Source organism: Maylandia zebra, linkage group LG7 (genome assembly GCF_041146795.1).
Source record: "Maylandia zebra isolate NMK-2024a linkage group LG7, Mzebra_GT3a, whole genome shotgun sequence".
In the NCBI taxonomy this organism is placed as follows: domain Eukaryota; kingdom Metazoa; phylum Chordata; class Actinopteri; order Cichliformes; family Cichlidae; genus Maylandia; species Maylandia zebra.
Genome location: NC_135173.1, coordinates 46,238,971 through 46,260,817, shown reverse-complemented (window position 1 = coordinate 46,260,817; position 21,847 = coordinate 46,238,971). Strand labels below are relative to the sequence as shown.

Below are 21,847 nucleotides of genomic sequence, written 5' to 3'. Positions count from 1 at the left end.
TATGGAGATTCAGACTGAAGTAGATGCTTTGTTGGAGCGCCAAAGACGGGACAACAACTTGTCTGTTCCTATAAGGTTGATCCTGAAATTGCTGCCATGAGGCCTCTAAATCAGATGGCGTGGATGATGACAGCAGCTACAGCAGCTTCATCTCCTATGTAGAAATCTACAACTACAACATCTACGATCTCCTGGAGGAAAGATGCAATCAAGCCCACATCATGTACGTGGCTGGTTGTCTGGAGGTGGAAGTCAAATCTGCAGAGGAGGCTTTTCAAGTGTTCTGGAGAGGTTAAAAAAAAGAGGAAGGTTGCAAACACTTGGCTGAACAGAAAGTCCAATCGCTCCCACAGTGTGTTCATTATTAAACTGGCTCAGGCCCCTCTTGATGCAAAAGGCAAGAATGTTCTCCAGGATAAGAACCAGATAAGTGTCAGGCAGCTGTGCCTGGTGGACTTGGCATGAAGTGAGCGACCTGGCAGGACAGGAGCAGAAGGCACTAGTATACCTGAAGCAGGTGATATAAATCAGTCTTTGCTGAATCTGAGGACATGCATCAAGATACTTCGAGAAAAACAAATGTGTGGCACAAACAAGATGGTCCCCTATCAAAACTCCAAAATAACCCACCAAAAAAACGACTTTGATAGCGATGGAAATGTTAGAATGGTCGTCTGTGGAAGTCACGTGGTACGCCTGCCCAGGATGGCAACAGATGGGGGTGCCAGGGCTCCATGGGACACCAACTTGGAATGAGAAATTATTTTTGGAACTGTCGATCCTTTTATGCACTTGCATAAAATTGCATATCAAACTTGGACTTTAGGTTTCCTTTTGGTATTAGTTATTTTATGGCCTTATTCCTGTATTCATGGATGTACCATTTGGAAGTTCACCTTTTTCTTCTTAAATTAACTTTCATACATTTAATACAGCAACTGACTGTTCTTTCTTGGATTTTTGTCTTTACCATTACATTTGCAACATTAACACATTCTGCAGAGTAACTACTTTCCTGACCCTAACTGACCTCTGAGAAGAAAAACAAAAACAAACCTTAATTGTGCTGATTGCAACCGCTGCTCACTGTTAACTAAGTGCATTCATTCTTTTACACTCACTTCGCAGTTTTCAGGACCTTACCCAGTATGTTGTCGTGTCTCATCAGGAAGGTCTGATAGATTTCAGTCTCTCTGAACCAGCTTTCTTCCTCAGTGGTGAAGAAGACTTTGACAGCCACTCTCTCTCCTCTCCACTTGCCCATCCAGACTTCTCCATATCGTCCTTTTCCAATCTGCTTAACCATCTGAATCTGCTTGGCGATGGTGCGCTGCACCTGGAAACAAATTATTGAAACAACAAAACAAAATAAATTCCATTTTTACAAAGACAAGTCTCTTTAAAATCCATTTTTTTCATTATAAATATAGAAAAACTTCCTTCTGAGCATCTTGCTCTGTTTAAGTTTTATACGAGCGAACAGGTTGATGTAATTCAGATATTTTACTGCACTAAAAATCATTGTGTGACATTTTCTTCTGCATATTCTGCATATATTTACAAACAATGGAGTGACACAGTGATTATTTTATCACAGTTAATCTCACCTTGAGGTGACGCAGAGGTGTAGAGAGTTTTGCTTACCAGTAGAGGGAGTCCTGACCCAGAGCCAGACCCAATGCTACGGGAATGCTCTATCAAGTCCTTCAGAGATTCCCCAGGGGGAATGTAGGTCTCATCCTGCTCCAGATCGATACTGTAGCGTGGCCGTGACTCCTGCCGTTTATATCTGGCGCAGAAAGTTTGCTGAGTGAACATCCAGAGGTGTGAAAGTGTTCAAATTATGTGTGTATGAGACGACCTTCTTACCTTAGGTAACAAAATACGAGGATGATGCCAAGGATGATGCTGCAAACTGTGACTGAAATTAAGAGAGCCATGTACTGGATACTGTGGTAATCTAAAAATGTAATGATGAGAAGATGTAAATTAGAGTTTTTAATTTTTTTTTAATTTAGCGATTTTGAAACAACAAAAAAAAAAAAAAATCCTGGTCTGGTCAAGATGGAAAGTCAACAGAACAACTACTGATAAATGGAGGTGACAGTCAGTTGTTCATGGGCGTCATTCCAAATATCTCTCATTGGCAGGGACAAGTTTTCCCCCTTCCATCTCTCTATTTCTTCCCTGCACCCCCTTTTCCTACTGCCTTATCGATCACATCCCGCTCCCAAATCTCACATATCAGATGTCACACGGACATCTACAGAAACCCCAGAGGTCTGAAGCAGCTCTGGGGCTCTAGACTTTCTGCACTGTCAATCAGAAGCACAGAAACACGAATGGCTGAACAGTGATACTTCATGGTGGGGAAAAAATAACACACACAAACACAATAAGAATTCGTGGAGAAAGAACTTCTTATAAGGTCACTGCAAATTAACTGATGATAAGTAATGTTTCAAATGAACCTACATTTAAAGGAAAACATAATGCATAGAATAAATTACTACCATAACTGTCCATTGTTACTGTTTAAAAACTGACTTCATCCTCAGACGTGAGAGCAGCGCTTGCTGTTTTCTTGTGCTAATCTTTCACTTGGTGATAAAGCCGCGTTGCAACTTTTTTTTAACACTCCTTTCTGGCCCATTGAGATTTTGTTCTATCCTATCCTCAGATCATAGTAAGAACTGTTCCTTGTTATTAAAACTGATAAGAATGAAGCTCAAACTACGAAAAAAAGAGTCAAATAACAAAACAGCAGAGGTAGCTTGAATGTATAAAAAAATACACATAGGTTAGTGTATGTGCCAGAGGGAGAGAGAAAGTGTGTGTATGTGTGTGTTAGTTAGTGGGTTGTGGCATGACAGATGGACAGATATCTCACATCCGTCCTGAGGCAAGAAACTCAAGCAGGCCCTGGGGAGAGGCTGTCCTTTTCATTAGAGGGTGAGAGAACAAGCCAAATCTGCAGGCTCCGTTTCATCTCTCTCTCCTTCTCTCTCTCTGTCTCTCTATGTGCCACTTCACTCCAGCACCACACTGTGGTTTGTAACAGCTTAAACTGTCACTACCCATCACCAACCCAGCGTGGCCTAAAAGAGCCAGTTTTGAAAGCCACTCACACTTTAAAGGGGGCCGGATTTCATTATGTGAAAAAAAAAATGTGTGAAAGAGTGGATGTGTGTGTGTGTTTGTCTTACTTGATGTCATCAGTGGAGGAAGGGTGGGACGCAAGTCTCTGTTGCAGAAGTCTTGATCCGTGCAACACTCGAGAGCTCTCCTTGAACGTGCGTTCCACGTGTCCTTTCATGTACACAAACAAAATGTCAGAACTGTGCATGTCTATGTAACACTAATGAGAGGGGGCTAGTTAGCATTTTGTAATATAACAAAAGCTCTTCTACTGTGTATAAAGTAAACACAATGGACTGGACAATTCTTATTCAAATGGGTCTCATCAACAGCTTCAGTAAGTCAAGTAAAGCTTATAAAGGTTTAAAAAGATTTCACGGGTGACACACGCACATTCACATGCAGCATTCACATGCAGCAGACTTACTCTGCATTGAAACTCAGAGCCAGCCAGTCCCAGGCAACCTGCAGTGAGTACAGCAATCCCCCCCTCCTCCTCCTCCACCATAGTGAAGCAGTAACCATCAGTCCTACAAAGAATATGCACACAATTTCACCATCACAGAAATCCAAATAAATATTTAGATCTGAAGATCATTTTTATTGACTGTCAGCATGTTAGTCGCGTGTCTAATCTAGTGGCATGAGTAATTGTGACAATACCAGGAATACACTAGCACATTTATGAATGTTTTGAATGTGAAAGAGCCCTGACTTCAGTTCAGGAGATGAGGCTTGAGGTGAGGACGATGAGGATGAAATGGAAATGAGGAAGGACAGAGAGCGGTGGTGATCGTGGCCGCTGTATTCGTGGCAGCGCAACATGGTGGCTTCCACAAATTAACGTCTATATATTTTTAATGGATTCAGTCTAAGCTTATGAGAATCCATCAATTTGTAGGAAGATGTAATTACACACTAAATGATGTGTATTTATGAGTACATTTTTTACCTTTAAATATAGTCAAAAAATTGAGATGAAGTAATAATGACACAAAACAAATAGATAGCAAAGATGACAAATAGTACATTCATATCCTTATATATTAAATAACTGCATCTAAGCACATATAGACCTTGTACCACTAAGTATTAAAATGTAATCTCTGAAACAAAACAAAGAAACAAAGAAACAAACAACTGAAATGGATAATGAGAGTAGAAATAAGCTGTGCCTCACGAAGCTTCAGGGGTTTCAGAAGAATGGAGCTGAATTAAAACATTTGTGTGCTTCTGATCTAATCACGCAATTATGAGTCTTTTGGCTAATTACACCGGGTAAATGTTTGCGTTGTCTTTTAATGAGCTTAACACAGTGTTTTTTAAAAGTTTGTATGTGTCTGTTTTGTGAGCATGCAAGTGTGTAGTCCAGCATACATGCAAGTGTTGTTGACCGAGTCTTCAGGACAGTGATGGTAGCAGTGGCACCAAAGCATGTTCTGAGCTAAAACTGTGGCTGCGCTGCTGCTCTCCTCCACCCTTCGATCCGATGCCCCCTTCCCCCCGTTCTTCAGGAGCATAGTGTCCAACATATTAGCTGTACAGTGAAGACACAGGAGACAGAAAACTTTAGTACACTGCACCTCAGGAAAATCAGTGATCAGTGATCAATAATAATAACACATCCCCTTTTTCAAAGCCTGTCAATTGTCTTCCTAGCTTAGCATTGTTTGGAGTTTAACAGTGTGCTGCTGAAAGAAACCCTGCTGTTCTGAATTTAACTCCAAGTGGTCAGAGTTTAGCAGAGCTGATAAAGGAGCTGATCAAGGAAACAAGTGAAAACATAATATGAAGTATGTGGATCTATTGCATCTCCCACGTCACTGATCAATGGACCGATTTGCAAACTTCATAAACTCATAGGGGAGGGGAGGAAAAGAGTGAAAAAAGGAAGCGGTACTAAAAGGAAACAGCTGGGGAAGAGTTTTCAGAAACAAAGGGGAGAGGTTTAGCAACCTGCAAACAAACTGTGTCTATAAATTGCAGAACAATTTAGGAATAATGTTCTGTAATGCAAAATTGTTTAATTGACTTTGAATACATCATCATCTACAGTACATAATAGCATCAAAATTTCAAAGAATCTGGAAAAAGCTCTGTGTGCAAGGGACAAAGCTGGAAATCAGTATTTTTAGCTTTGTCAGAAAATCAGTATTCGATGTTCCTCTCATCCTCACCGAACTCAAAACAAGCATGGCTCTGTCATGGACATCAGAAACACCAGAACCCGACCAGAAATCTTTGTGGGTGAACACAGTTCAGCTTGCCAGCCACAAATGCAGGTTAAATCTTTACCATGCTAAGAAGCAGCCACAAATGAGCAAGATCCAGAAAGGCTGCTGTCCTCTCTGGCCTGAAACTGGAAAAGTATTCTGTGGTCCAACAAATCAAAATTTGAAATCCTTTTTTGGAAAACATGGATGGAAAGGAGTTATTTAATTGTTTTTAGACTGTGAATAATGCCAGATATATGACCTGTAATCGTACATTGTAAAATTAATAAAACACGTGTAACAAATATTTGGGCTAAAAAAGAATGCAAGCTGAAATCTCCAAAAGACGTATAATTATTTAAACCAGTATGACACACTATAATAACCCTGCTCATTGGTATAGAAACATTTTTCAATTAAAAGTAACTGTGCAGCTTATGCGCTTTTTTTTTCACTCTTACTGTAAAGTAGCTGAAGCTGCATAAAGTCTTTCAGTGCAAAATCAGTCATGACAGCAGATAATCCCCAAAGACCACTGTGGTCAAAGAGCGGAACAGCATTGTGCCACACTAGATGGATGTCTTTCTCTTGCTCTCTGTCCGATTCTCACTTTTCCTTTTACCTTCACATTATTTTCCTTGTATGTATGTATGTATGTATGTATGTATGTATGTATGTATGTATGTATGTATGTATGTATGTATGTATATATATTAAAAAAATTAACCTGTTTAACAGATTATACACAGTGAAGCCAAAGTCAAGGCTTTCAAGACATCAAGAATGCCCATTTCCATGTTAGCGCTCAGTGTTAGTCAAATCCAAGAAAAGTTTCCCCCTGATAGATGCAACAAGATCTAAAGGGCAGAAACAGCCAGAAAACCAACCAGGCATCAAAAGGGAGACATGATTAATCCTCCAGAGGAGTACGTGATGAAAAGGCTAAATCAGATTGCAATACCAAATACAGTGACTATTCTTTAAGTGGGACTGTGTCCTTTCACTCTGTGTTGCGGTTTCTGTCAGAGGGGAAGTTTGTGGAGGTGTTCAGATCCTCCCTCACAGTGGCCTTGGTCTCTTTATCACATCTGTTTTGCAAATATTCAAAACAAGGACACAAGAATGGAATGTTTCACGAGTCTGTAAGGAACTTTCTGTCTTGAAGAGCTCTGAGTCACTTAATCTTTTGGTAAACAAGGTGCACGTTGTACCATGACAGCACTTAACTGCAATGACATAAACACAAAAATGAGCATTACGTAGAGCAGCACATGGATTACATATTTTCTAAACAGTTCATTTGGCTATGAACAGATTAGTCTCAAACAATTTGTACTTATAAATAAACTTGCTTGATTACACATATTGTTTGACATGAAGGCAATAAGTTTTATAGCTTGCTGTACAAAGTATGCAGATTCTATCGTATCCGCCAGTTCATTGACTGATGGACCAATATATAATTCCAATTAAACAAATGTTGGGAGGCTGTGTAAAAATTTTAAACAACAGAACATGATCTGCAAGCTCTATAAACTCACATTTTATTCACAGTAGAACACAGAAAATGTATCAAGTGTTTAAACAGAGACATTGTGGTATCTCATTAAAAATATAGTTATGTTGCTGCCATCAATTTGAAATTGAGGATATAGATAAGGCCGAAAATCACTATTGGATGGGCCCTCAACCTCACTACAATACAAACTGTCTGTTATGGAAGTCATAATGAAAGTATTTATCCAACAAGTTTTAAAGCCTGCTGTACATATGAGTAATTTTACTGCACAGTCACTGATGTTCAACAAATTACTAAAAAGCCTCAATGATGGGAAGAAAAAAATCAAAGAGAAACTACCTCTCTTAAACTAAAGACAGGAAAATAACCAAGATGTGACATTTTCTTCACACTGACTCTCACATAATGTGTCACATGCATTCTCCCAATTAGCTGGTCTAGCTGCAGAATGTCTCATCCCTCACTCTCTTACATCTCACTGCCAATACCACCTTTCATCATTTCCTGCTGTTTCCAGCCTTTCAACATCCCAACTTCCATCTGCAGACCCTGGAGGTTTATTTATTTACTCATTATCGCCTCATTATTTGTATTTGCAGGAGAGTGGCATCAAATTCTACTAATATTCTGTGTCCTATAACTTAATGTGACTGGAAACCACATTAAGTTTGACTCATTACTATGAACTACTTTAAACTACTACACCAGTGCACTGTCACCCATGTATGCACATATATATACTGCCCACCTTTCGTTTCGTTTCCTCCTTATATTTACTCTCGTCTTGGAGATGCATAAGCTTACATGGACCCTCACACAAACTTGCATTGTCAGCGACGTAGCACGCTGAAGGTCACCCAGAAACCTGATCTGCATCCCTCACACATTCCACAGGCAGCTCCTCTGTCTCTGACACAATATTACACACACACACACCCTCTGAGCAAGCGAAGTGTAATTATGGTGAATTACTCCAGCTGGAGAGCCTTCAGTCACAGCTCATCACCATCAGTGGCACTGTAAATGCGAGCGCTTCCACACTGGATTGAACTTTTCCAAACATGTCTGCATTATTGACGGTAGTTTATCTGCCACCTTTATGACCATGTTTCTCATTTCTGTTCATTTCTGAAGGCTGTGACTGAGCAATATTGGCCTTGTTTGTGACACAACCTCCTTCCTTTTTTATAGTGCTAAGCGAAGCATGACTATGACCTCTGTAACAATCTTATAATGGCAGCAATGACAAATGGGAGCCATCATGGAAGAATCATGGAAATTCCCACTTGATAACATGTTCTGTTTGTTAGGTTTTTTGGGTGTGTTTTTTTTAAACGTTTTTTAAGACATGCATTTTTTTAAATGAACGTCTTTATTTTTGCCAGTTCTAATGGAAGACGTGCTTCCATTTTTCCTTATTCTAACCAAATGTTCGACTTTTACTGATTGTTTTAAGTTGAGTCAGTTTGAGGTGCTACATTGTTGTTTCATTGAACTTTTTTTACTTTCCTTTTTCTTTATTACAAATAAAAGATTTTAATAAAAACAGTAACAACAATGGGATGTGACGGGCTTTGCATGCCTTGAAAAATAAGCACTCCAATTAACAGAGCTGTATAACAGGAGCAGACTTCACAGACTAGACAACAGGCATTGAATCTGTGAGCTGTGACCACTGCACAGACTGTTAACTGTTCGTCATGGGTGCAGAGGAGGATAAGTTACTCCAGGTGGCCATGATAAATCACCTTCTCAAAAAGAGGCATCTTCCCCCTTGTCTGCCGGGTGCACTCTGACCCTGAGGGGGTCACAACCAACCTGCAAAGGGCCCATACATCCTCCTCCACCCTGCCACTGCACTCTCATTCCTCTTAACCCCCTACAGGCTTCAAAGGCCTGTGCCACATGAGACACTCACACATGTGCGCATATTGTACACGCACACACAAGAAAGTGTCCGAGGAGCACATTCCACACTCTTCGCTTCTTCTTCTCTGCTGCTGCTACACCCACATCAGGTCATCGGTTTCCAGCGCACAGCTTCCACCAACCTGTTTTCTCTTTATCGGCTGCCTTTCTGAAGGACTGACAGGGGCTCCCACCAGACAGAGCAATAATGCCACGACAAATTTATGGAGTTGACCCTGCCCTGCATTTTTCTCAAATCCCACCCTCGAAAAAAAAAAAATAGCTCCACTGTCAGAAACTAAATTCTACATATGGGTGTGAATACAGCAAAGAGCTGCTATATCCACATGCAAATACTCAAACACAGGCAGATGTACACACAGACAGACGAAATAACTGCTCTATTCACAACAGATGCCGGCAACATAAAGAGACAGAGACACAGAGGCCTATATATAGGGTGCGCAGATGCACTAAACTTCTTAATCTTGCATATAATTGTATGAATCTTGCAAAATGTTTGCAGACAGACACACACTGGCTGACGAACACACACATTGATAGACAAGAAACAGGTGTAGGTGCTGACACCACAAGTGTATCTGTCTCATCTCAAACCCATTTTCTCTTTTTTTTTTTTTTAACATTATCTGCCCACAATTCCCATCAACGCGTCTCACTGCTCGTCTATCTATTCATGTGGTCTGGACTTACTGGAAAAAGCCACAAGCGACTGAAAAATTCTGGGGTTCATTACAGACTGCAGCCATAGCGCCACCACAATATGTCACCTTAGCCATTCTGCACCCCCCAAAAAAAGGAAATGTGGGCAGACGCTTCTCTTTTGTACTTAAGGTTGTTTAATCTATGTAAGTACTGTATATTGTAAGTATAGCATAGTACACTCACATGTCTATATGTTAAATATGAAAGTACAGCCAGGAGAGTAGTATCTTAGGGTGAAAAACTTGAAGACATACAGGATAGCGCAAAAATCTTGAGCCACCCCTACATTACGTATGTTTTGCTTTCAAGGAGCTTTACAGACTTCCATGTAAAGTTTTAAAGGGGTCTTCAACAATAGCTCTCCAAGCTTTTTGAAGGTCTTTCAAAGTTTTTCTATGAACATTGGATGCTTTTTCAGCCCAGTTCAGTGCAGTCAAGCATAAAAGGACACCTTAATGAAGGGATGAATCAGTGTTGTGTCTAGACATTACAGGAACCAATTTTAAAATGCATCTTTAGGCTCTTTGTTACTAGCAGCATGTCTAAAAAACATAGTTTCTTCCCATTTCTTTAGTTGACTCTATGGAAAATGACAAAAATAACACAGTTTGACAGTATAAAAAGTATTTTTGCACCAACAACATGATTCCCAAAGAGCTATTAGCTAAAAACTTCTCAGTATCCTGTACAGAGTGTCCTTAAGAAAATTGAGCAAACTGGTCTAGTTGAGGGGAAAAGTGGCAGTCTTAAGAAACCATCTCCAGCAGATATCTGAAAATCATGTTGATAAGACATAGGAAAAAATCCACCAAATGCAACTGATGCAGGACCTGAGAGATAAATCTGACCGTTCAGTTCATCAGTCTACCGTTCACTGAAGCCTCAGTAGCACTCAGTGGAAGGGTGGCTGTCAAAAACTACATTTCAGACAGTCTTGATGGGATCTTATCAAATCATATTTTGATCAACCATGTAATACCATCTAGACAACATCTGGTTGCAACAGCTTTATTTTTCAGCAGTGACAATGTTCTCAAACACACTGTCTGTGTGCTAAAAGCATAACCGGATAGACAAAAACAGTGTGGAATCATCTTGGCAGAAAATGAAAAAAAAAGAAGAAGCATGCAGCACCTAAAGAAGAGCTTTGAATGTCCTCCAAAAACCCTGGACAACTATTACTGAAGGATACCTAAAGAAAGCTTGGCTAATATAGTTTAGGCTGTGGGGAATAATAAAGGTGCTCATACCCAATTCTAAATTTGAAGCTCATTAAAATTACACAAACTCTCTTTTTGCCTTATATATTCCATTTTCAAGTATGTTTGCCTTTGACTAAGGACTTTTGCACAATCACAAAATCCACCTGCTGCCACCTCTAAAGTCTAGTAAGAATCCCAGCTGAAGCCTGCAAACATAGTTAACTTTGTTAACTAATTGTTAGACAACAGGGGCTTTTTATATAATTTCATATTTCAAAAGGATTCAACTAGGGTTTAGTAGTCCCTTCAGTACGTTCTTAAAACTCACAAAAATAGTCCCAAGTTTCCAAACCTCACAAAGCAGATATATTAACATGGTTCACATGAAGGACTAATAGACACACACACAGACACACACATATAGAGTTTTTATTCCCAGGCTTGACCGCTAGAGCAGCACATCTGCCTGGGGATCAAATTCTGTGTGGGGGAACCGTATCCACATCCTGACAGGAAGCAGCACACAGAACGCTGAAGGAGCTCGGTCCTGCTGAGGACCAACTGCTGCTGTTTTGTACTGCTGGACCGCTACGCCACGCTACACTCTGACCTTACTGTGCAGCGCTTAGCTTCACAAACATGTTCCAAAGGAAAGGTATATTATTGTTGCATATAATTTTTGTCCTTGCAAAGTACTGAGCAAAAACCTCTGCATGTTTGTCTGGAAGATTTTGAGTTAGGCATCATCCTCCTTGAGCATCCAAGAACGCTCGATCTCCATTTAAGATAACTTCAAATAATGTATGCAGTACGTGCATTAGTCAAGACTTTTGTCTCGTATAAATAACATAATTATTAATTGCAGTAAAAATGTAACACTACCTACAGAACATTAAACTTATTCAGGTTTTCCTGCAGGCTGTCTAAACCACTGCATGTTCAATGCACATTTTTCAAATATGTGAAGATCGCTGGAAGTAAAATATAAATGGCAAGTTACTTTAGTAGCAGCTCTTCAGTGAAGACTCCTGATTATAAACATCTTTCAAGAGAATTCCTCCAGTGTACTCAAGCAAGCTTTCAGACCTTTTATATTTTCACGTCACTAAGCCAAACACATACCATGTCAACTTCTCCCGCGTCAACTTTTGTTCATTTTTTCCTTGAATGGTAGTAGCTGAAACAGCAGCGATACCACAGATATTTTATCGATCAGTGACAAACATGGGGAAAACCTAACCCAAAATATAGCTAGGAGGAAATTAACACATATCAATGTATCAGTTTCAAAAAAGCCTAACTTATTATGATATAACCGACCATATTTTTTATATTTCCACTGCATTGCCACAGGATGAACAGTGTTTGGACTCATCTATTCTCTGTGAACCTTACCAGCCTAGGGAAACAGGTGGCAAACTGGCTGTGCTACTTAGATTTATGGGCTACCTCCCACATGTTAAACTCATTTGGGTGACCTTTAAAAGATCAAATCACAGGGGAAACAGAAAAGGTATTGATAAAAGTTAGTGGGGGAAAAGGCTGAGCATAGGGGAGTGAAACTAAGGAAGCTCAAGAATAACCTTAGTATAAAACTTTCCAAGAAGCTCTTCAGCTTCATTTCGGGAAGTATTTATCAGTCTGTGCTGACAGGAATAAGCAGACACTTTGCCTCCAGTTAGTTAACGCTGCAGTTTTGGAAGAGTGAAAATCAATGTTGCTCTTCGGAGGCATTTTTGATGAGTTTTGCTCCAGTAACCCGCATAGTTTAGATCTGAGTTGGGCTAATTCACTAAAAAGGATTCATCAGCAAGAGCAACTTTTTTTCTGAAGCCTTCCGTTTTCCAATGAGCCCCTATCCTATACTAAGAAAACAATTTAACTAACGGAGAGCAAGATGAGGCCAACACAGCACTGGGTGAACAAATGAGAGAAGTGGCATGCCATCTATCACTTAAGGGAAATCCACTCACAGCTAAGAGTCATGCTGAAATTTTCCAGACCATCTCTTTATGGCAGAATTTATAAACACTGCATGTTACTGTGTGCAAGCAGATGCTGGTTTTATAGCTTGACACCAAACTCTGTTGTTACGAAGTATGAAAGTCAAGGTGCAACTAATGATTTTTTTAATGTTTCTGTTTTTTAATATTAGGACTAACTTTTTTTTTTTTTAATTATCTGTAATAGTTGGTGTAAAAGGTTTTAAGAAAAAGAAAATGCAACATGAAAAATTGCAGAATTCATTGATTAATTTTGAAATTTTTAGATTTTAAACAAATAATTTAAGTGTTGATTTATGTGTCATAATATCTGAAAATAGCAATAAAAACTGAAAACCACCTAAACATGGTAATACCCATACTGACCTACTCCAACCAAGCGTCATTTTCTTGAGACTGGGAGTTCAGCTTGTCACAACCTTACGGGGCACTGTGACATTGCTGGCATTCATAATAAAAGACAACTGGCTGTCCATCTTCAAACAATTCAAAACATGAACGGGGATTTGGGGACATGAGGGTTGGGGGGGTGGGGGGGTGGACAGGACAGCGGAGATAAATGCACACCGGTTTTCATGGCAGCCCCTGTGGAGATCATAATAGCTTTTCATCATAAATACCCCAGGGCAAAAAATAGACCGACTAGTGCACAGCTAGCACGATCAACCTGTCAGCGTATGATATCGCCTATAAAACATGTGAAAACTTGCTTCTAACTCAACCAGTAAAAGAAGTGCATAACCAGTCTAGTCTCAACATACACAGGAAGAAAACATGCCTATGATATAAGCCAAATGGTTAAACAAAACATAAAGACAGCAGGACAGCAGAAACATCAAAACACTCACCATCAGACCCAGACCTCAGTGATGCTAGTCCAGTCACCAGGAGAACAGCCTGCCAGGCCCACTCCTGAGGCAGCAACACCACCATCATGCCAGCATTAACTTTCCTCAAGCCCCTGAGGTCCTGGCACAGCGAACACACCCCGCGCAACAAGGAGGAGGTGCGAGAGTGCACTTTATATCCTTCTGGTGAAAGAGGCTCAGTGCTTTTTTCTGTACAAGTGTTTCTCTGTGAGTGACTTCCCCCTCAGCACTCTCAGCAACTTCCCACAGCACAGTCGCCTTGCAGCCTCCAGCACTACTCCACACTGACAGCCTGGGAGAGACAGACACTGAGAAAAGAGGGGGGGGGGGGGGGGGGGGGGGGAGCAAAAGAGAGGGAGGAGGGTGTTACTTTGTTGCTCTCTCACTGTGCTATTTGTCCAGCCCTTTCGATGTCCACCGCAGAGGGAACAGCTGAGTATATCTACACATCCCCGAGGTGCTGCTACAACACAGGCACACGGTGCAAATTTTCTCATCCCTCATACCCAGAAAAGACAGCAGTGCAGAGGGGGCATTCGGGGGTGAACCGGGGCGATGGATGCAAGCATGAGGCTCCGTGAGGTGTGAAAGGTAGCAGTGAAGCCATTATGAACTGGTGCAAACACACAGCATGCCAAGAGAGACACAGAAGCTACAGAGTGAACTCAAGACTATAAACTTACAGAGGACATGTGTATATATACTATGGTAAAGCAAACTGATATCAAATCATGCAAGGCAGAGAGAGTATGAACAACTAAAGCAAGAATCTAGAGGAAAATTTGCATTTGTTGTTAATACAAATAGGTTATTGCAGGTTATCCATCTTGGCTCGGCACCAGTGCTCCAGAAATGACATTTACGTCTTTCTCACCGCAGAGGTTATTTAATGGCATCTAAGTCTCCCACTTAACAATTAGAAAATCTTAAGAAAGATTATAAAATAAAAGGCTTTCATCTGCACCTTTCATTTGTTTGATAGTTGAAGAAGAAAGGCGACGCATTCCACAATAATCATCAGAGGGAAAAAGGAAAAGAAACCGACCTTTCCACAACCCCATCTTGACCTAAAGTGTGCTGAGCTACAGCTGCAGACGCAGGTGTTGTGTGAATGGCAAAAATCGCGCAGGCATTAATCTGTAACTAACAGTATGGTATTAAAGTGCAGATGAAGGCTCAATCTTGTTCAGTTGCTCCAGTGAGCCTGTGTGTTAAAGGGGTGAAAACACAACCACGCGAAGAGCTTCAGCAGGGATCAGCCCATCACACGTCAGGTGATTAGAGGCGATTAGAGCTCACACCTCCAGGCACCGCCACAACTTTGCAACTTCACACTAATCCAGCACACTTGCAAACTTACAACCGAACAGAAGAAACATGAATAATAATAGGGACACACTGCACAGCAAAAGTCAAGAGGATTGACTAAGCCGTGTGCCAAATTGCGTCAACTCTACAAGAGCGCCTATAGAAATCATAAACATTTCCGAGAGGGAAGAATTTCCACAATCACATGCCGTATGTATGGGTCTTCTGGGTGGAGTTTCATTCATTCCAAATGGTTCAAGGGGACACAAACAAAAGCAAATGTGGTGCTAAAAGAAGGCAAAAACAACAACAGCCAAATGGGCTTCTCCACCCACAACTGTCCCCTCCGAAAGTCTCACTGGGTGGGAACATCGGCTCCCAGAAGCCTCTTCGTCTTTTTAGTGCTCCAGCCTTAAAGCTGTCACTCCTGATTTGTGCATCTCTGTGTATTACATGTGATAAGTCAGACTATTCTGGAGCATGAACGCGTGGGGAGCAATGTGAATGGGTCATTGCACCTTACACACCCTACTGCGCTCCATCAAATGCCCAGCGTGGAGCCTCTCTGGACTCTCACACAGCCTACTTGGGCCCAAAGGCCAGTGATGGGGGGCCCAGTGGAGTAAGCAGCTCCGTAGGTGGGCGTCACTCCACCAAACAAAGGGGTTCAAAGTGGGGCAGACTGGTTGCAAGAGCTATTTTCAGTTAAATTAATTCTTCCTTTCCTGTGTGATAGCACATCTGCTATCACACATATTTAGAGATGATTTATACTGCTTGAGAAATTGTTTGTCTCATAGTCAGCTGTAGGATCAATCATCAATTCAAAATAAATGGGAATTCCCTACGTGGCTCTGTCTTTCTAGGAAAATAAAATCTATGATGATCTTAACCATTTTTTTGTTCTAAATGTATGAATTACACCTTGGTCAATATCACGGATTGAATATTTCAGCTTGTACTGGCTTGATCTTTCCTTAATAAATTGTTCTCTTGCAGGCCTTGCAGCCTTGCACCTTTAAGAAGCTGCAGACCTAAATAAATGAAGAACTCATTTAATGACTATTGCTTACAGTGTGAAATATAATGTGCAACAACTATTACTGTCTAGTTTGTTTGCGATGAAATATGCTCTGACCACAGGGTGGGTTTAGGTCAAAAGACACCCACTGATTCAGATGTACTTTCCTGTGCACAATATTATGCAGAGTTATCAAAAGGTCACAAAGCCGAAGAAGGGCTTTCATGGGCCAAAAAATACATAGCCAAAAAAGCGTGCATGTACATGTCCCCAGTGAGACACTTTTATTAGAATGGTTGGGTGACCATCCTGGGACATATCTTTTTATAACCTCATTTTATTTTTATGTCTGCTCAAAATTTCTTCATCAGACTAAAGATTTTTCCTTCTCCCTGTTGGTTCTGATTAGAGCTCATCGATGCATTGCAAAAACCCTCTTCTCACTGCTCTTTTCTGACAATATTGTTGCTTTATTGCTGTATGCTGTAACTTAAAAAATTCAGGACAGTTCCAATAAATCCCAAATGATTCCAGTAAGCATGAAAAGGAGCAGTAAAATAGCAGTACAATAGCATGGGTAAAATAGCAAAATGACATGAGGGAAACTGCACTACACTAAGCTATTTGAAAAGAACAAATTACTGCTTTTACCTGAATAAAATAAAAAAATTCTTGTTTTTTGTTTCTTCTATAAACCACATACTTGTATGAGCCCCTTTCACTTGCCATTTTAGGTACAGTAACTTCTTTGGTGCTGCTCTACCATAGCTCTGGCTTAGTAAACTGGGTGCTGTGCTACTTGGAGGGCTTGTGTGGAGAGTAGATTAGCTCAGAGATTATTGTCACTTCGTTTTGCAGATTTTATGTGCTTCACATTCTGCCCTCTAGCAGTCAGAGATCAATTATTGCATTGTTTGTAATAATCTGTCTCCATTTCATAAAGTAAACATTTTCTTTTGAAACAGAGACCCTACTTTAATACCCGCACTAGCATTGCAATGCACCATGAAAATGAGCCATGTTTTTTGTTTCAGAAAGTGACTTTAAAGAAGCGGGCACGCATTTCATCACACAGCAAGAGGAACGGGATAGATGACTGTGAAAAATCACCGCTAACCTGTGAAACAAAAAGCCATGGCAGAACACAGATGATGAAATTACTCTCAGAAGATGGAATGCGTGTCTTGAACGATTTTTCAGCTGGGGCCAAACTGACCCTCAGCTCTGTGAAATTAGGAGGATTTTCAGCAGCTCAGCGTTAAAACGGCTGTCACCGAATCCTGGAAAGCACTTTATTACCGTGACAACACAGCTGTCTAGACCAAATGGTCCAATCGGGGTGCGAGAGTCAGGAAAGCGTGACACTATCTTCATCATCCAGCAGGACAAAGATTAGCTTCCTTTCTTCATTGAGTTATAAGAAAAGATTATTAACCACATTTGATACAATGGAGCTGAACTACTGCTCTGTCTTTTAGTTTTCAGAGATCCAGGTGACATCGCTGAGATCACAGCTTTTGTCTAATCAACAGTGAAATTAGTGGTCTTATATAAACGTGAAGATGAGAATTAGCAACTTAACAATACTCACAAACTCTATCAATCTGACAGTCTTCATCAAACAAGCATTCAATATGTTGAGTGTGTGTGTGTGTGTGTGTGTGTAGGTGTGTGTGTGCGTGTGCGTGCCTGCCTGTGTGTATTTTAATATAGATAAGTAATGTACGCAAAAAAGTGTAAAATAAATAAGAAAATTTAATGCCATAAAAATTACAAAAACAAGTTAAGATATGTAATTAATTAAAAATTAATGAAGGTACCTGGTTAAACAAAAAGGTTTTTAACTGGTTTTCAAAAGACTCCACAGAGTCAGCTAAATGTAATTTTAGTGGCAGACTCTTTCAAAGCCTTGGTGCCCAGACTGACAAGCTCTATCGCCTGGTCTTCAGTTTTGTAGGTGGAACAGCAGATTCTGAGCATGTGATTGAACACTGCGCGCAGCAGTGCATTTGGTAAGAAGCTGAGATAAAAAGAGACTTTACATGCAAGAGGAAGGAATCAAATATTGCATTAAGATTCTGAACACTGGATTTAGCAGCTGAACAAAAAGCAGTAAGAGTCTGACTGATTTCAGAATGTAAATCGGGAGGCGCTATGATCTTGGCCTCAGTTTTGTTCAAGCTCAGGTCAAGGTAACTGAAGGGCCAAGCACAAATCAAGGTTAAACAGCCTATCCAGCTGGTGAGGATTAAAAGACATACAACTGAATGTCATCAGCATAGAAATGTTTTTTCCTTGCCACCACTGCGTAGTGCTCGCTCATAGGGGTTCATTTGATTGTTGGGGTTTTCTCCAGAATACTATATTGTAGGAGGTCTAAAGCACCTTGGGGCAGCTTTTGATTAGTGCTGCATAACTAAATCTAAACTGAATAGAACAGAACCTTGGTCACTCTTTTGGTGTCTCATCTGCACCTTAACTCTCCGTCACTTTACTCCTGCGTGAGGCATTAAAATAATGCGAAGACCATGTTCCATTCTATTGTTTTATATGTATTTGTTTTGGATTTTTTTTTATTTCCAAATAGGCTACAGCCTACAATGCTAAGACTTAACAATGCCCATGTGTAGACAGGACACCTTCTCTACTGAATCTCTAAGGATAATTCAGAATATAAATATATACAGTAACTATATTGGGAGAATGTGAATATCCCCAGCAAAGCCTCAACCTTCAAGTAAAAGAAAGATCTTCATGAATATTAAAGATTCCCACAATAGTAGGGCCAAATCACTGCGCTGAGATTGACGAATACTTTTTAGAATGCTGAGTGGGAAGAAAAACTCCATTCATAAAGAGTGAAAAGGCTGTCACAGCCAGATTCTCCCTCCTTCCCCTCCCTCTGTCTGTCATGCTGTCTCATTCTCTCACTCAGGCCGTCTCACCGTCTCTTTCTTCATGACACTACGACGTGACAACGGAGAGCACTGAAACATGATCACACTTCTGTTGAATCACTTTTCTCAGCCAATATTATTGTTGTTAATGACAAAACGCTGGAGGGTTCGTGCTGGCTGTTAAATGCTCATCTGAAGTTTCAAACTGAAACTAAAAAGCTTGTGATAGAATATGTAATGCAATTATGTTTGATTCGGGATCTGACCTGTCTGATGGAAAATAACAATGCTTGTAAACTCCTCTGAAATTCTCTGGGAACACGTATCCACGTACTAGCATTTACGGCATCAAGACGACCATTAAATGCACGGTTCGCAAGTAATAATTAAGTCTGTCGCAACCGTGCACTTTCTTCATCAGACTATAAATGTCAAAAGTTTGTGAACCTCATAAACTTTTCACTGCACACTGCCTCCAGCTAGTCAAGTAAAATGAATGCAGAGAGGACATGTAAAGCTGTATTTGCATTTTATAGTGCATTGTGAATAAGTTATTTTATCATGACGGAAACATTTTTTAATGTCATACCCCTACATATATTTCAATTGTAAAATGCAAATTCCCACAATCTGAGATCTTACGAAACCCAGTACTTGCTTAATTGCCTGTGTAATCAAATTAAAATCTTAAAATGTAATCCAGTTCTGCCTGTTTTTATGACATAAATAAGGTGAATACCCACTCCACTCTAGCTTCTTTAGCCCTGTTTGTGTGGCAGGTCTCATCTGCGGCCCTTATTGGGCTGGTGTGGCTCGTTTCCAGTGACACCAGCAGCACTTGGGACCAGTGTGCCAGCTCAATAAAAGCCCTCAGAGCTCAGCTCCTGTGTGGCTCTCTTCCCTCAGACACCTGTTTTCTTCTTCTTCTTCTTTTTTTTTTTTTTTTACACAATGTTCTTTTCTTGTTGCCCTTTTATTTTGCACTAAACAACATTACACACTAAATTTCTTCAAGCATGCTCTAATTTACACCTCTGATTATGCTACACATCAGGGCTATCTGAAGTTCTTTCCTTGTTTCTTTCATTTAAAGTAAATAAACATTTAATAATAATGAGAGATAATGAGAGACAATGTGGTCATAATAGACATGGTCAGCAACAACACTCAGGGACTGTTGTATTTTAATGATGGTGTGCCGACAACATACCGCCCTCACCATTACATCACCAGCCCAGCTTGAACTGTTGATACAAGGCAGAGTTAAACTTTTTTTTCTTTTTAATTTGTATGCTTGTCCCTTTTCATCATGGCCATGCAGCTTATTTTGTGACAACATTCAGTTTTTGTTCTTTGGCTGTGGTTTTAATTCAATTACATGTTTAGCCACTGAGGGTCATGGTTTTTTTGGGGTTATTTTGGATTTCCTAGCTAATCTGCATATTTTGTTACTTTTGAGCCCTAGTTTTGTTTAGGAATACATTTTGCTGTCTTTTGGTTTTTATGATTATTCTAGTTTTCTGAATTTGGTTAGAGGGATTATTCTGTTTTGATTTCATTCAGGCTTGGGCATTTTATTTTTGTATTTCTTTAGTTTGGCCCACATTGTGTCTGCTTGCATTTTTTTTTTGTTAAGTTGGTGTCTGCTTTCCTGTTACTACTTGTTTTTTTTTAGTAGTCTTTTGTCTGTTTTACCTTTGCGCTGCTTTTCTGTCCTCCATCTAATTGATTGGTTTTACCTGTACCTTGTCTTATTCCCCTGATTAACCCTCAGTGTGTCTCTCCTGTGTTCTTTCTCAGTGTTTCTGTTAATCTCCCCTTAGTTGTTCCTGTCTGGTTAAAGTTTTGTTGGAAAGTATTTTGCTTTGGCCTCATGGACTTTGTATTTTTAGAATGCATGCTAAGGCAGCCTGCCTGTCTTTGACCCCGCTCCACTAGACTACATTATCTTCTATAAAAACAGAAATATTCAATAATTAATATGATTTGTTTATTAAGAGTCAAATGATGGGATGAAGCAGTAGCTTCAGGATAAAGCTAACTATAACTACACTACATTGTTGTTTAATTTTGGAAGCTTTTAGACTGGCGATTGTTAAACTTTCTGGCAAAGAAGCACATCAGTCCGTCATTGGCTTACTAAGGTCTGGTTTTAAAGTCTGGGCTGTAGCAGGAAGTCAAAGAGAACATGTAGGCACAAGTTCCAAACTCCACACAGGAAGGCGTCAGCTGGAAGAATCTGGATTCGAGCCCAGTATCTTCTTGCTGTGAGGTGAGTGTGCTAACCACTGTGCCACCCAAGATGGCAAATATATTAATTTTAATTTAATAATTGCAACATTCATATATATATATATATATATATATATATATATATATATATATACACACACACACACACACAGTGGGGCAAAAAAGTATTTAGTCAGCCACCGATTGTGCAAGTTCCCCCACCTAAAATGATGACAGAGGTCAGTAATTTGCACCAGAGGTACACTTCAACTGTGAGAGACAGAATGTGAAAAAAAAATCCATGAATCCACATGGTAGGATTTGTAAAGAATTTATTCGTAAATCAGGGTGGAAAATAAGTATTTGGTCAATAACAAAAATACAACTCAATACTTTGTAACATAACCTTTGTTGGCAATAACAGAGGTCAAACGTTTACTATAGGTCTTTACCAGGTTTGCACACACAGTAGCTGGTATTTTGGCCCATTCCTCCATGCAGATCTTCTCGAGAGCAGTGATGTTTTGGGGCTGTCGCCGAGCAACACGGACTTTCAACTCCCGCCACAGATTTTCTATGGGGTTGAGGTCTGGAGACTGGCTAGGCCACTCCAGGACTTTCAAATGCTTCTTACGGAGCCACTCCTTTGTTGCCCGGGCGGTGTGTTTTGGATCATTGTCATGTTGGAAGACCCAGCCTCATTTCATCTTCAAAGTTCTCACTGATGGAAGGAGGTTTTGGCTCAAAATCTCACGATACATGGCCCCATTCATTCTGTCCTTAACACGGATCAGTCGTCCTGTCCCCTTGG

General features: G+C 40.2%; 1 protein-coding gene across 1 annotated transcript in view; it reads right to left on the bottom strand.

Annotated features, from left to right (window-relative positions):
- The window catches only part of bmpr1bb (bone morphogenetic protein receptor, type IBb), a 59,182-nt gene that overhangs the window by 3,726 nt on the left and 33,609 nt on the right, over nt 1-21,847 (bottom strand). The window contains exons 6-12 of the mRNA XM_004538076.4: nt 13,558-13,886; nt 4,516-4,675; nt 3,566-3,668; nt 3,207-3,309; nt 1,870-1,960; nt 1,645-1,789; nt 1,144-1,336 (exon numbers count right to left, since the gene is read on the bottom strand). Coding sequence (XP_004538133.2) covers nt 1,144-1,336; nt 1,645-1,789; nt 1,870-1,960; nt 3,207-3,309; nt 3,566-3,668; nt 4,516-4,675; nt 13,558-13,645 — 883 coding nt within the window. The 5' untranslated portion in view covers nt 13,646-13,886. The remainder of the gene's footprint in view (nt 1-1,143; nt 1,337-1,644; nt 1,790-1,869; nt 1,961-3,206; nt 3,310-3,565; nt 3,669-4,515; nt 4,676-13,557; nt 13,887-21,847) is intronic.